The sequence below is a fragment of the Dipodomys ordii genome, unplaced genomic scaffold, assembly GCF_000151885.1.
Source record: "Dipodomys ordii isolate 6190 unplaced genomic scaffold, Dord_2.0 Scaffold84, whole genome shotgun sequence".
NCBI lineage: Eukaryota > Metazoa > Chordata > Mammalia > Rodentia > Heteromyidae > Dipodomys > Dipodomys ordii.
In genome coordinates, this window is record NW_012267300.1 from 4,864,110 (window position 1) to 4,877,243 (window position 13,134).

At 55.1% G+C, this 13,134-nt stretch overlaps 1 protein-coding gene across 3 annotated transcripts; it reads right to left on the minus strand.

Moving 5' to 3' along the window:
• Positions 1-296: 296 nt before the first annotated feature.
• On the minus strand, positions 297-11,567 carry Nfatc4 (nuclear factor of activated T-cells, cytoplasmic, calcineurin-dependent 4). 3 transcript variants are annotated; one of them, XM_013025335.1, is made up of 10 exons: positions 11,152-11,567; positions 8,960-10,055; positions 6,540-6,702; positions 5,717-5,916; positions 5,236-5,408; positions 4,052-4,192; positions 2,463-2,518; positions 2,059-2,185; positions 1,635-1,895; positions 297-696 (listed from the first exon to the last, which is right to left on the minus strand). In XM_013025335.1, exons 1-10 carry the CDS (start codon positions 11,249-11,251, stop codon positions 629-631), a joined length of 2,385 nt encoding a protein of 794 aa, XP_012880789.1. In that variant the 5' UTR covers positions 11,252-11,567; the 3' UTR covers positions 297-628. The 3 variants fall into 3 exon arrangements, with proteins under 3 accessions (XP_012880789.1, XP_012880787.1, XP_012880788.1); XM_013025333.1 differs by having other exon boundaries at positions 1,320-1,895; XM_013025334.1 differs by lacking the exon at positions 11,152-11,567 and adding an exon at positions 10,416-10,490 and having other exon boundaries at positions 1,320-1,895.
• Positions 11,568-13,134: the final 1,567 nt, after the last annotated feature.

A 13,134-nucleotide genomic window follows, 5' to 3' on the forward strand; every position in this document is an offset into this window, starting at 1 on the left:
GAATCATGGTTCCAAGCCAGCTTAGGCAGGAAAGTCCGTGAGACTCTTATCTCCAATTAACCACCAGAAAACTCCAAGTAGCACTGTGGCTCAAATGGTAGATCACTCACCTTGAGCTAAAGAGCTAAAGGAGTGTCCAGGCCCAGAGTTCAAGCCCCACAACCAAAACAAAAAAAAAAGATACAATGCAATGACCCATCCCTTCTCTCTTTCCAACTTCTCAGCTCTCTTGGATGAGGGCTGGAGTAAGCTAAACCACCACTTCTTCTCTCCAAAGAGATCTGGAGCACCTGAAGCACTAGTCAGTGAGCAGTTTATTACCCATCAATCTGTCCCCAGCGTCCCAGCATTGGAGCCTGCACACAATCTGGACATCATCTTCACCCCCACTCAGGTCTGGCACTCAGCTTCAGTCTCTGCCCCATCTCTTCTCCATCTTCCACTTTCTCCCTTCCCTATCCCTTCAAGGCAGCACCAGACAGGCCTAGAGTCTCAAACCTCAGCTGACAGAGGGAGGCAGAAGCTGGGGAAAGAGAAAACAGAGTTGGCCCAAGATTCCGGAACCAGAGTGCCAGGAAGGAGGGCACGAGGCAGGGTTGAGGCCAGGGCTATGGTGGCCAGATGTGGTTCACGCAGGAGGCTCTTCTCCAGAAGGAGCAGGAAAACCACTCAGGTCTCGGCCAATGATCTCGCTCACTGCAAATAAAGGGCAGTTGAGAGACTGGGCTTAGGGTAGGTCCTTTCATTTTCTAGAGACCCCAATCGATTCCAGGAAGTCCTCAGTCTAGGACACCTCTGGGCTCCTCTTCCACTAGGCCTCAGTTTTTCCCCTAACTCAGTTTTCCATCTGTGTGGGCTCCTATGCTACCACCCCAGCTGGTTTCTGGTGGCTTGGCAGTATCAGAGAAGTGACAGCAGAGTCAGATGTAGAAAGGGAGAAAACAGGAAGGTCCTCACCACAGTGACCTGTGGAGGGGAAAGGTGAGACAAGGGAAAATGAACCTCTCTGGGATCTCAGCAAACCCTACCCCTCTACAAGGTGTAGTTCTTGACTCTACAAACTCAGGTCACTAGATGCATTGACACTGAAAGTACTTCTAGCTCTGAGATTTAGTGGTTTGGGACAAAGGGCAGAGCTGGGAAAGGCACTCCATGAGCTCTTCCAAATTAACTTACTGGCTTCAGGTGGCCACACACACCAAGAACTTGTTCCTGGGCCCCTATAACTGGCTTGAGGACCAAGGATGCCCAATCCACCACCAGCAAACAGGCTGAGCAATCTCACACCCACTCACACAGGCCCCCAGTCCCACACCCACCTTCCTCCAGCGTGATACCCTGGATAGGGACACTGTCTCGGAAGCTGCTGCTGCTGTAGCCACCTCTGGATTTCTCCCGCTCTGGAGCCTCCTCTCCTGGGCCATAGCCTGGCCCAACCTCATTGTACCCCTCAGCAGGTAGAGGATGAACACTACTTTGGGGAGGGTAGGGGACTTCAATTGGTGGGGAAGAAGGTAGTGGCGGTCGGAAGGGGGCTGGAGGAGGGAATGGAAGCCCCATGGGAAAAGAGGAGCCCCTTCCTCCATATAAATCATTAGGGAAGGGGCGGGGAAGGAAGGAGATGGGAGGTGGGCGGCCACGCCCTCCCGTCTCAGGGAACATCCGCAGGCCTGGTCTATAAGATGGTGGGGGTCCTGTTTGGGGATACAGAGGGGGTGTGCCATAGCCGAAGCCATCTGACAGGTAAGGAGTCTCATAAGCAGGGTCTTCATGGGGATAGGAGGGGTATGGGGGCCTCGGTGGTGAGAAGTCCATATCAGAGCCAAATTGGGGGCCAGGTGCTGAAGGGAAACCCGGAAGAGTTGAGACTGGTAGGGGCTCCTCCTTGAAGATCACTAGGAAGTTGGAGAACAGCACAATGGTTAGAATCTAGCAACATCCTATCACTCTATACACATACATCTCCAACCATCAACATCCCTCATCTCTCACAATGGGCTACTGCATCTCTCTGCTCCCACATCCTTTCACCCCACAATGGGCTGTCATAAAGCGCACCAGGCAGAAACTTGAAACTCTGGGTAGGACTGCGCTTCCTCCGCCCATTGGAAACATAAAAGTAGACCTGGACTGGTCGGGATACCCGTTTGTTGCTGTACTCAGGGACAGTCAGAGTCAGAGTCACCTGGGGAAGAACAGAGGGTAAGACAAGAAGTCCTCAGGGATCGGAAGCTGGAAGTCCAATCTTTCCAAAGACCCAAAACTTACCTTCTGTTTTGTTTTTTTCCATTTGCTAAAGAGCAAAGTTTATTCCCTAAAGATGAACCTTGCCTCCAGAGCAGCCAGACCCTTCTAAGAAAGAGGAATCTACTCCCATAGGCAAGGAGATTTGTTTGTGAATCTTCTGACATCCCACCCTTTACCCGCTTTCCTATGCATGGGCTCCTCAGTGACATTGGTACCTCGTTGCTCTGCAGTCGGTTCACTGTGGCCTCCTCCTCCCATTGCAGCTTTCCATCTATACAGAGGGAAGAGAGAGTTCCAGCCCTGTCTCCTGCCCTGATCCCTGGCTACTTTTCCCTCCTCCTAGAGTCAGCATCAGATTTTTTTTAGTGGGGGCAGGCAGTCATGGGGCTTGAACTCTGGGCCCTGCCATGGGCCCTGTCCCTCAGATCCTCAGCTCAAGGCTAGTGCTCTACCACTTGAGCAACCGTGCCACTTCTGGTTTTCTGGTGGTTTATTGGAGGTAAGAGTCTTTTCCTGCCTGGGCTGCCTTTGAACCTCGATCCTCAGATCTCAGCCTCCTGAGTAGCTAGGATTACAGGCGTGAGCCACCAGTGCCCAGCCAGCATCAGATTTTAAAAGTGCTTGGCAAGTCTGGCACAGAGTCTACTGTGTGTTTACCCAATCGTATGGAAGAGGTAGGTTTGTTTGTTTGTTTATTGTGCTAGTGCTGGAGCTCAAACTCAGGGTCTGGGAGCTTTTCCTTAGCTATTTCACTTAGGGCTGACATTCTACCACATGAGCTACAGCTCCATTTCTGGCTTTTTGGTGGTTCATTGGAGACAAGAGTTTCACTGACATTTCTGCTATGTTGATTTTGAATAGTGATCCTCAGAGCTCATTCATACTACAAAGTAGCTGGAATTACAGGCGTGAGCCACCCTGGCCCAGTAAGGAAGTCTAATGACTTGGAATCTCTGGAGATGTGCAGACAGGGTGCCAGGGTGCTGCCAAATGTGGGTCTAAGGACTGGGGCTCTTGGTGAGAGGACTGAGGGAGGAAAAAGGCCATAGTTGGGGCTACCTGGGATCCTCAAGTCCTTCTTTCCTTAACCTCTATGACTCTGTCTTAGGAACCTCGCAAGATCCCTCTCTCTTTTTTTCCCCCCAGACTGAGGACCAAACTCAGGGCCTTGCGCTCGGCAGGCAGGCAGGCAGGCGCTTTTCCGCTGAGCTAAACCCCCAGCCCCTCGCAGGATGTCGTAATCATACCTGTGCTGCTTATGTCCCACAACTGAGGAAAGGTCCAGGCAAAGCTGCCAGGATGGGAATCACCCCCTTCTTCATATACTTCATTTATCAACTTGGGGTGAGTTCTCTCAAAACCAACTCCTCCCTAATAAACAAGTTGTATATTTCTTACAATTTTTCTGCATCGTCAGTGTTCAAGATAAGGAAACTCCTTACGCATGTAACTGTAACCCCTCTGTACAGTATTTTTACAATATGGGCCTGGGAAGGTGGCTCAGTGGTAGAGTGCTTGCCTCACATGCAGGAGGCCCTGGGTTCGATTCCTCAGCACTACACAGGCAGAAAAAAAACCAGACATGGCTCTGTGGCTCAAGTAGTAGAGCATTAGTCTTGAGCTGAAGAGCTGAGGGACAGCGCCCAGGCCCAGAGTTCAGGCCCCGTGACCGACAAAAAAATAAAACCAAAATCCAAAAAAAACAAATACAATAAAAAACATATAAAAATGTAAGGAAACTGAGGCTCAACTGAACAGTTCCAAGCTGTTTCTGCCTGCCCTCCTCTCCCTAGGGCCTACTCACCAGGTCCTCTCTCAATGAACACCACTTTGGAGTCTGGCAGGAAGTTGGAGCCAGTCAGCACCAGTTCTTCCCCTCCTCTCACAGAGCAGGCACTAGGGCTGTAAGTCTCCACCTGAGGCAGCTCCTGGGCTGAGCGCTGGGCTGCAGAGCAGGGCAAGAAAGAGGCCTGGCTGAGCTGGGTATGAAGGGGACAACCTCCTCTGCCCCCTGCCCTCCTCAGGATACCTGCCATAGCCCCCAGGAGAGACCTCTGGAGAAGCACACACACAGAGAACCCAGAATATACCTGAGATCCCTCACACCGCTCTCGCTTCTGTGTATGCGTGCCCATACTAGGGCTTGAATTCCGGCCTGGGCACTGTCTCTTAAGCTTTTTTTTTTTTTTGGGTCCGGTCGTGGGGCCTGAACTCTGGGCCTGGGCGCTGTCCCTCAGCTCTTCAGCTCAAGGCTAGCGCTCTACCACTTGAGCTACAGCGCCACTTCGGGCTTTTTTCTTTTTGCTTATGTGGTGCTGAGGAATCGAACCCAGGGCTTCATGCATGCAAGACAAGTACTCTACCACTGAGCCACCTTCCCAGCCCCTCTCTTAAGCTTTTTGCTCAAGACTGGTACTCTGCCACTTGAGCCAAAGCTCTATTTCTGGCATTTTGGTGGTTCGTTGGAGATAAGAGTCTCTTGGATATTCCTGCCCAGGCTGACTTTTTTGTATGTTTGTTTTTTCTTTTCTTTTTTTTTCCAGAGCTGAGGCCCAAACTCAGGGCCTTGTCCTTGCCAGGCAGGTGCTCTCCCACTGAGCTAAACCTCCAGCCCCTCCAGGCTGGCTTTAAACAGCAATCCTCAGATCTCAGCCTCCTGAGTAGCTAGGAGCCACTGGCAACCTGTACAGGACTACTCTTGAAGCATGAATAAACAAGGCAGCCCAGAAAGTTACCCAAACAAGTACACAGGCTACTCCTTTGCAGCTATGACACATAGTCACTCTGGGCTAGCCCAGGGACAAAGTCTGAGGTAGACATCACCCTTACCACTCCCACATCCATGATAGAAACAAGGGCTGAGTCCTCTCTGGGAGTACCCAGGACAGACAGGGCATGAGAGGGATACTACGTAAAGGAAACGGGTGACAGAGAAACAGACAAGAGAGTTGCAAGCGATAGTAAGATGGTCAGAGCCTCTTTGCTCACAGCACTCGATGGGCACGGATGCAGCCTGCACAGAAACGACCTTCCCGCCGCCCTGAGGCACATGTACTCGGAACACCAGCCGCACTCGTGTGTTCTTACGCCCGATGTCTGTCTCACCCTTCCGCAGCTCAATGTCTGAATTCCGAAGCTTCAGGATTCCAGCACAGTCAATGCTGAGGGTACAAAAGGGTGGACAAGCTCCTCTAGGGGAAGCCAGAACAGTAATGCATCCCTAAAGAGGGACGTTCATGCCCTCTATCCAAAGCCCTGAGACCATCTAAGGGCACCAAAGAAGACTATTTTCTAATCCAGAGATAGTCTCTCCAAAGTGCTCCTCAACCATAAAAAGGCCTTTCCAGGATGGCAAGAAGGCTAGAAATTGGTTCTTGGTGATTGTGTCCAGTTCTTCTGGGAAGAGGAAGAAGTAGGCCTCATTGGTCCTAAATCCTATGTATTGAGGGAATGTTGAACAGAGACTTACTTGGCAGCCATGTTGTTCTCAGGGAGCAAGGTCATCTCCAACACTTTGGTACCACTGACTACAGCTTCATAGCTGGCTGTGGCCACCATCTTGCCTGTGATACGATGTACTTGATAGAAGGCATGAGGCCTCAGGTTCCTTTCATCTGCAGTGCCGATGAACATCTGTAGAGTCAGTGGCTTCTCACTATAACCTAGGAGCTGGCAGAGGGAGACAGAGGCCACCTAATTGAAAGCTTCACTGTCTTATCCTTTATTCACACCTGGATTTTTGGTCCATCAGGAGGTAGGAATGGTAAAAAATAAAAGATATCCTAGAAGGGATGGGGAGGGGTAAGGGAACTGGGTACCAGTTGTGGAGAAAATGTGGCCTGGAATTCAAAGTGTTGTTCTTGGAATAAAGCCTAAAAAGGCTGGGCAAAAGAGAAAGAGCTTCCAAGAGACTAAACTAGCCCAACTCAATATAGAGAAAAACCTAACTCCCAATGACCTTTGATCTCAGCTAAACCCTTCCCCCATATCTGGCAGGCTACCATTTCCAAAGTAGACTGGAGGCTGCTGTCCCATGGGATGAGTTGAGAGGGGGTGGAAGGACAAAAGAGTAAAAAGTATATCCGGGTCCTTGAAGTGCATCTCCCCCCCCCCCCGCCTGCCCCCACGGGCCCCAGCTCCAGTCCCTCCCCTCCCCAAGGCTGCCTGCAGGGTCAGAGCTGAGAAGGAGTGTGGGAAAGGGCAGTGCCATGGGTCTGTACAGTGAGAGTCCATCTGCAGGGATCTGGGATGGAAGAGGAGAAAGAACATCTGGCCTGCCTTCCATCCCTTACCTTGACCACGGGGTGACCACCAGGAGCAGCTTTGACAGCCCCTCGGCTGCCCTCTGTCTCATAATGGGCCCTGTGGTGGGCTCTAGGCTGCACTTCAATCCTCAGCTCCAGTTGCTCATACTGACTAGGCAGAGGCCAGTCCAGTGGGGGGAGGGCAGAGGTCCTGGGAAGGAGAGAACCAAAATGATCAGCCACAGCTCAGATCCCAGTCAAGACCACATTGAGTATATGAGGGAAAGAGGAGGGTGCAGGGTGGGAGAAAGAATAAAACCACAGCAAATCCCCAAAACCCTATGTGTGGGGGATATAGGGGACAGGACTCCTTAGAGATAGGATGGAGGATGACAACAGCCCTGAGATTCCCTGCTTCCCTGAGCACAAGGTTTGGGGTTTGCATAGGGATGCTTCACTTGAGTACAGAAGAACCCAAAGCCCCTCAGGTCTGAATGGATATAAGTCAGGACCTCAGATATGAACTCTTTTGTTTTACAAATAAAGAAATGGGTCCAGCAGCCACTGACAGAAGCTAAAACAAGACACTTTCTGCCCCCCAGACAGTTCTCTTTCTACTAGCTAGGGATAGAGGGGTAGAGTTCTAAGAGTTAAGGGGTTTCAAATGAGGTGATCTTTCTGAATTATGCTCCTAGATTCCCTCTGCCTGGGATCTTAACTGATAATTATCCCTCACATATTTGGCATTATCTAGAAACATTTTTGGTTGTCACAACTAGAGTAAAGGATTCTACAGCATATACAGGATTCCCTAATAGTAGAAGCCAGGGGGGCTGTTAAACCATCCTACAATGTCCAGCTTAGTCCCCCATAATGAATTATCTAGCTCTACAGATCTGTACTGCTCAAGTTGAGAAGCTACAAACTCTAGAGGATACAATAGTTAGGTTTCTTCCTTCTAGAAATTTTTCTGGATGTGGCCAACCAGCCCAGTCTGACAGCTCAAGGTTTAGAAATATTAAAATGGGGGGCTGGGCCGGGCGCTGGTGGCTCATGCCTGTAATCCTAGCTACTCAGGAGGCTGAGATGTGAGGATCGTGGTTCAAAGTCAGCCCCAGCAGGAGAGACCGTGAGACTCTTATCTCTAATAAACCACCAGAAAACCGGAAGTGGCGCTGTTGCTCAAGTGGTAGAGCGCTTGCCTTGAGCTGAAGAGCTGTGGGACAGCACCCAGGCCCAGAATCAAGCCCCACAACCGACTAAAAAAAAAATGGGGGACTGGGAAGATGGCTCAGTGGTAGAGTGCTTGCCTTGTATGCATGAGGCCCTGGGTTCGATTCCTCAGCACCACATAAACAGAAAAAGCCGGAAGTGGCACTATGGCTCAAGTGGTAGAGTGCTAGCCTTGAGGTGAAGAGCTGAGGGACAGCACCCAGGCCCAGAGTTCAGGCCCCACAACCGGGGGGAAAAAAAAAGAAGAAAGAAATACTAAAATGGGCAGAATAAGGCTGGGAATATAGCTTAGTGGTAGAGTGAATGCCTTGCATGCATGAAGCACTGGGTTCCATTCCTCAGTACCACATAAACAGAAAAAGCTGGAAGTGGAGCTGTGGCTCAAGTGGTAGAGTGTTAGCCCTGAGCAAAAGAAGCTCAGGGACAGTACCCAGGCCCTGAGTTCAAGCCCGAAGATGGCAAAAAATAAAATAGAAGGGGTAGAAATGCAGGTTTAAATATAAATTTGTGTGTGCATGTGTGTGGTACTGGGGCTTTGAGGGCCTGGGCGCTGTCCCTCCGTTCTTCAGCTCAAGGCTGGCCCTCTACCACTTGAGCCACAGCACCACTTCTGGTTTTCTGGTGGTTAATTGGGGTTAAGAGTAGCTAGGATTACAGGTGTAAGCCCCCAGGCACCTGGCTTCACTTCCAGCTTTTAAGCTGGTAACTGGTTTTGAGTCTCATGGACTTTTCCTCAGGCTGGCTTTGAACAGCAATCCTCAGCTCTCAGCCTCCAGAGTTGCTAGGATTCCAGATGTTAACTACCAGTGCCTAGCTAATGAGTTCTTTGACTTGCAAATATATGCTACGTTATTCAAATTAACAAGTATGATCTCAAACCACTAGGTTAAGTCCTAGAAAGTAAAGGGGGGAAATTTCATGTAACAGAATGTAGGGTTAGCATGTGTCTAAAGGATCAGATCCGAATTCTGCACCTACCAAACGATGTGTCAGGACACACCTGCCAGTGTGAGGAAACCTAGAAGAATTCTGCCGTTACCTAAACTGTAGCTGTTGCTCTTCAAATTGCCAGTCTAGAAACGCACCCCCCCTTTTTTCCCCCTCAATGTCCTTAAAATCAGGTAGATGGCAGGGGCACTGTGGTTGCACATGCTTTTTTGAAGCATGGAACTCAGCCTTTGACCCTCCCACTCCCTCGGTGGGATGGTTGGCAAGAGAGGGAATGCAACCCTCACCTAAAGATGGGGCTGTGTCCCCCAATCCGAGCCTTGGACCAAGCCAGGGGAGAAGGCACCGCCAGGTAGTCCATGCCGGCCACTTCCTTCCGGGGACCCCCAGGAGGAGCCCCGGTCTCCTCGGCTCCTGAGGGCAGCTTCCCATTGCATGGGGCAGGCTCCTCGGACCGAGGCAGGGCCACTGCTTGCTCGTTGGAAGTCCGCCGGGTCTTCTGGGGGATACTCTCAGCCGGTGGGGCTCCCACGTAATCAAAGGGGCCAGGGGAGACAGGGTCCCGGGCCAGAGGCAACGGCGGTGGTGGTGGTGGCTCTGATCCCTCTTCTCCCAGGCTGCCACGCCGGGACAGGGCTGGGGAGGCCGAAGATGGGGTTCCGGAGCTGGAATAGCGCCGCTTGCCACAGGGAGAGGCCGGCCGCGGAGAGGCTGGGGTGGGCCCAGGAGCGCTGAGGAGTAGCCAGCTATCCTCTGGCCCCCGACCTCCGGGGCTGGGGCCGTACAGGCTCCAGGGATCCTCTGGGGTCCATGGCCTGGGGGAAGCCCGGGGGGAGGGCAGCGGGGAGCCCAGGCCGAAGCGAGAGGCCGCCTCGTTCAGCTCAGACTCCACCTCATCACAGGCGGCGTACAGGGCGGCCTCGTCGGAGGCGTCGGAGAAGAGACTCCACGAGGACAGGCTGCTGCTGCCCGGGCTCGGGCTGAAGAAGGCTCCTCCGCCCTGGCCACCTGCCTCTCGGTAGCCCCCAAAGCCTTCTACTGCGGGGTAGTCTCTAGGCGAGCCGTCCCCCCAGGCGTCAGCGTTGTCCTCCAGTGGGGCCGGAGGGTCAGGCGTGGGAGAGATGGAGGTGATTCGGATGCTGGGACACTCAAGGACTCGGCCGCCCCCAGCGCCCCCAGCACTCTCCCCGGGTCCCCCCAGCCTCACCGACCGGGCAGGCTGGCTCTCCCAGGTGCCCGGCGAGGGCGCGGGGCGGGGCGGTGGAGAGTGCATGCCAGGCCGAGGCGGGGGAGGTCGGGGGATGCCAATAGGGGTAGCACCGTAGGGAGGGGGCTCCCCCAGGGCCAGACGGCAGCATGGCGGGGCATCCTCGGAGTCCAGTTCTGTCGAAAAGGGAAGGAGGAAAGAGAGACCCGGTGAGAGGTATAGATTCTCCCCAAGTTCTGCCAGAGGCAGCTAGAAGGGGTCTCTGAGAAGCCCTTCGAACAGACAGACACATATACACACACATACGCGCGCGCATGCACGCACAGCCAAGTTGGACGGCAGAGGATGGAAAAGAGAGGAGCTGGCGTGCCAAGCCTTTCTCGGCGGGCAGACCCTCACACTCTGAGCCCCTGGCCCAGGGACCCAGGGTACAGAAGAGGCGGGTCCCTAAATGAGGGAGGTGGGTAGGAAGGGCTGGAGCCAGGCCTGCAGGCGTGTTTGGCGAGGCTCTGGGCTGGGCTGGGGGCGACTCACACACATGAACCCAATTAGTAGCGGTTCTCAAACCCCCAAATGGAGCTGGCAGGAACCCCGGTCACCATCGCAACCGTGGCGGGGTGGGGTGCCAGGGAAGGGGGAGGAGGGGGAAGGAGGCATGGCTGTGGTGACGAGGGGAATTGGCTCCTCCCTCGCTCCCCCAATCTGGGGGCGGAGGTGCAGCCAAGGGGGGTGATGCGTGCAGGGCCCAGCGTGGGAGGGGGGGCAGCGGGCAGCACGGATTCCGTGCGAGAGGCAGCCGCCGCCCCCGGCTCGATCCCCGCCATCTGCCTCTCATTGTGGCCAGACGGGGGAGGGGGAGGGGCGCCCCAGCGCGGCCTGTGAGCACCCCCCAGCACCGGGAGTCCCGTCGGCTAGACCAGGACTCCATCCGCCAGGGACCAGTTCCAGAGCCAAACTACCCCCCTCCCCTGGCGGCACCCCGGCTCTTGGGGCCACGGTTCCCACCCCCCAACACACACCCCACCGCCCATCCCAGTGATAGGCGGCCGTGCCGGAGGCGGCGCGCGGCCAACGGCACCCCCACCCCCACCCGAGTCACGACCTAAAAAGGAAAAAGCGGTGCCACGGCCCCCGCCTCACTTCTGTAGACTAGCTTCTGCCCCGACACCCCTCAACTTCTGATCCCCCCCACTTCCCCTGACTAGCTGTCCTGAAATCTCTAGACTCTGCATCCCCACTGACCACCAGACCCCTTCCCAGTCCCGCACTAACCTTCCCCAGACCCCCCAGCGCCCAGTGGGGGGGCCTCCTTTTCCTCCCCGAACACCAGCTTAAATTCCAGCTCCTCATCCTCGCAGCTCGCTGCCCCCATGGATCCGGCCAGACCCCCAGGTCGCGCCCTGGGTGGGAGGGGGGCGCTCAGGAGGCTGCTGTGTCTTCACGCACACGGCTCCCTCCCTCCCCTTTTCTCAGAGCCCCCTCCTCCGTCGCTGCCGCCTCCTTCCGGATGCCCCCTCGTTATTATAGAAACTTTTCCAAACTTTTTCCCCCTAAACTTCTTCAAAGCGGGCCCCCCCCAGCTACCCCCTGATTGGCTACCCAGGATGCTCCGGCCCCTCCTCCGGGGATGAGATGGGAAAACCACGCGCCCCCAGTCCTCCCCCACCCTCCCGCCCTCAATCCTCTCTCCAGTTCCTCCTCCCTCTCAAAAAAAAAAACTGAATTGAAAAATGGTCCCTTCCAGCGTGCTCCGACCCCACGGAGGCCTACGGGCCCGCAGTGGTGACACGCTTCCCACCGAGAGCCCAGCCCCCCACCTCCCTCAATCTCGGTCGGGGGGCTTTGGGTCCTGGCGCCTTAAAGAGGCCATAGTCTGGGCACTCCGTGTAGAGGGTCCTCGGAAAACCTAAGGCTTCTGTCGCCAGCATCTGGCAAGGAAGGACCACCTCTCCACCCCCTTTTCCTCCAAGCCTGCAGCCAGACGGGCTCTGGGGGTACAGAGGCTCTAGGCAGCTGAGGGCACGCTGCCAGAAGACCCTTCTGGAAGCCTTTGCCCTCTCCAGTCAGCAGCTCCACACACCATCCCTCCGCATCCCCAGAAGATGAAGCACTTTTAGCAGGCCTAAGAGCCTCTCGGAATGGTCAGTGACTTGTCAGGAGAGTCCAGCAGGCTTTGGGAACCATTCAAAGGCCCACAACCCGGATACGTGAGGATCCAGGCCGGGATTTGTCGATACCCTTGTCCCAACCACCCAGAGAGGCCATTAATTAGCCTCCCTGAGAAGTCGGCTCCCTCCTCCTCCCAGGAACTGTAGTTTGGAACGAATCTCGGGTCCGCTGGCCTCTGGCTATGTTTCTCCGAAAACTCCTGGCCAGGTTGAGTGGGGGGCCCTGGGCCTCCAAACCTGGTGGGCCCTAGAACTAGACACCTGTCACCTGGGCAGGGAGGGAAAGACCCGGACTGGAGTTTCCAGGAAGACCAGGCCGGGGGGTGGGGTGCGGGGGGGGGCGTTCCGGTTGTGTGAGAGGGCGTGGCGTGAGAATTCGGTGTCTCCAGACTGTCGTTGATGATGAGGATGATGATGATGGGGGGGGAGGCTACCATTCTCCTCCCTCCACGCTTGCACCCCCAAGCTTTAGACTTCTCTCGGAGGCCGCACCAAGCTCGAGTTTCCAAATCCTGGTAGTCTGGGGCCGCCCCCCCCCCACAGACACACACATACACACACACACACACACACCTCCCAGCACCCACAGCCCCGCACCAGAAGGGTTAATCGGCCGCCCTCGGGTCAGACGTTTACAAACACTCGGGAGCAGGGCGGGGACCGCGCCCGGTGCTCTAATGAGAAACAGGCTGTGAGGGGCAGAGGGAAAGGGGGGGGGGAGGCTGGCCCGGGCCCGAGCTCCTCCGCGACAGAGGCGGCTCCCCTCCTTCTCGTTCGTCCTGCCCCGGGCCCGCCCAGGGGACAACACCCCCCCCAGCCCCCGGGGACCCCAATGACGCGCAGAGCAGCGGCGCACGCGGGAGGGAGGACGGGGAGGGGGGGAGAGGCGGGCCTGCGGCTCGGGAAGAACGTTCCGCACCCGTCTGGAAGGATTTTTTTTTTCCCCCTCCTAGGTTGGTCTCAGGTTACATTTCCCTTCCAGCTCCATCTCGGAAATAAAGGAGAGACCTCGAGACCGTCTACCAGCCCGCCCCTCCGAAAGGGGCTCGAGAAGGGCAGTGGAGAGCGCTCCGGAAACTCAGACCCA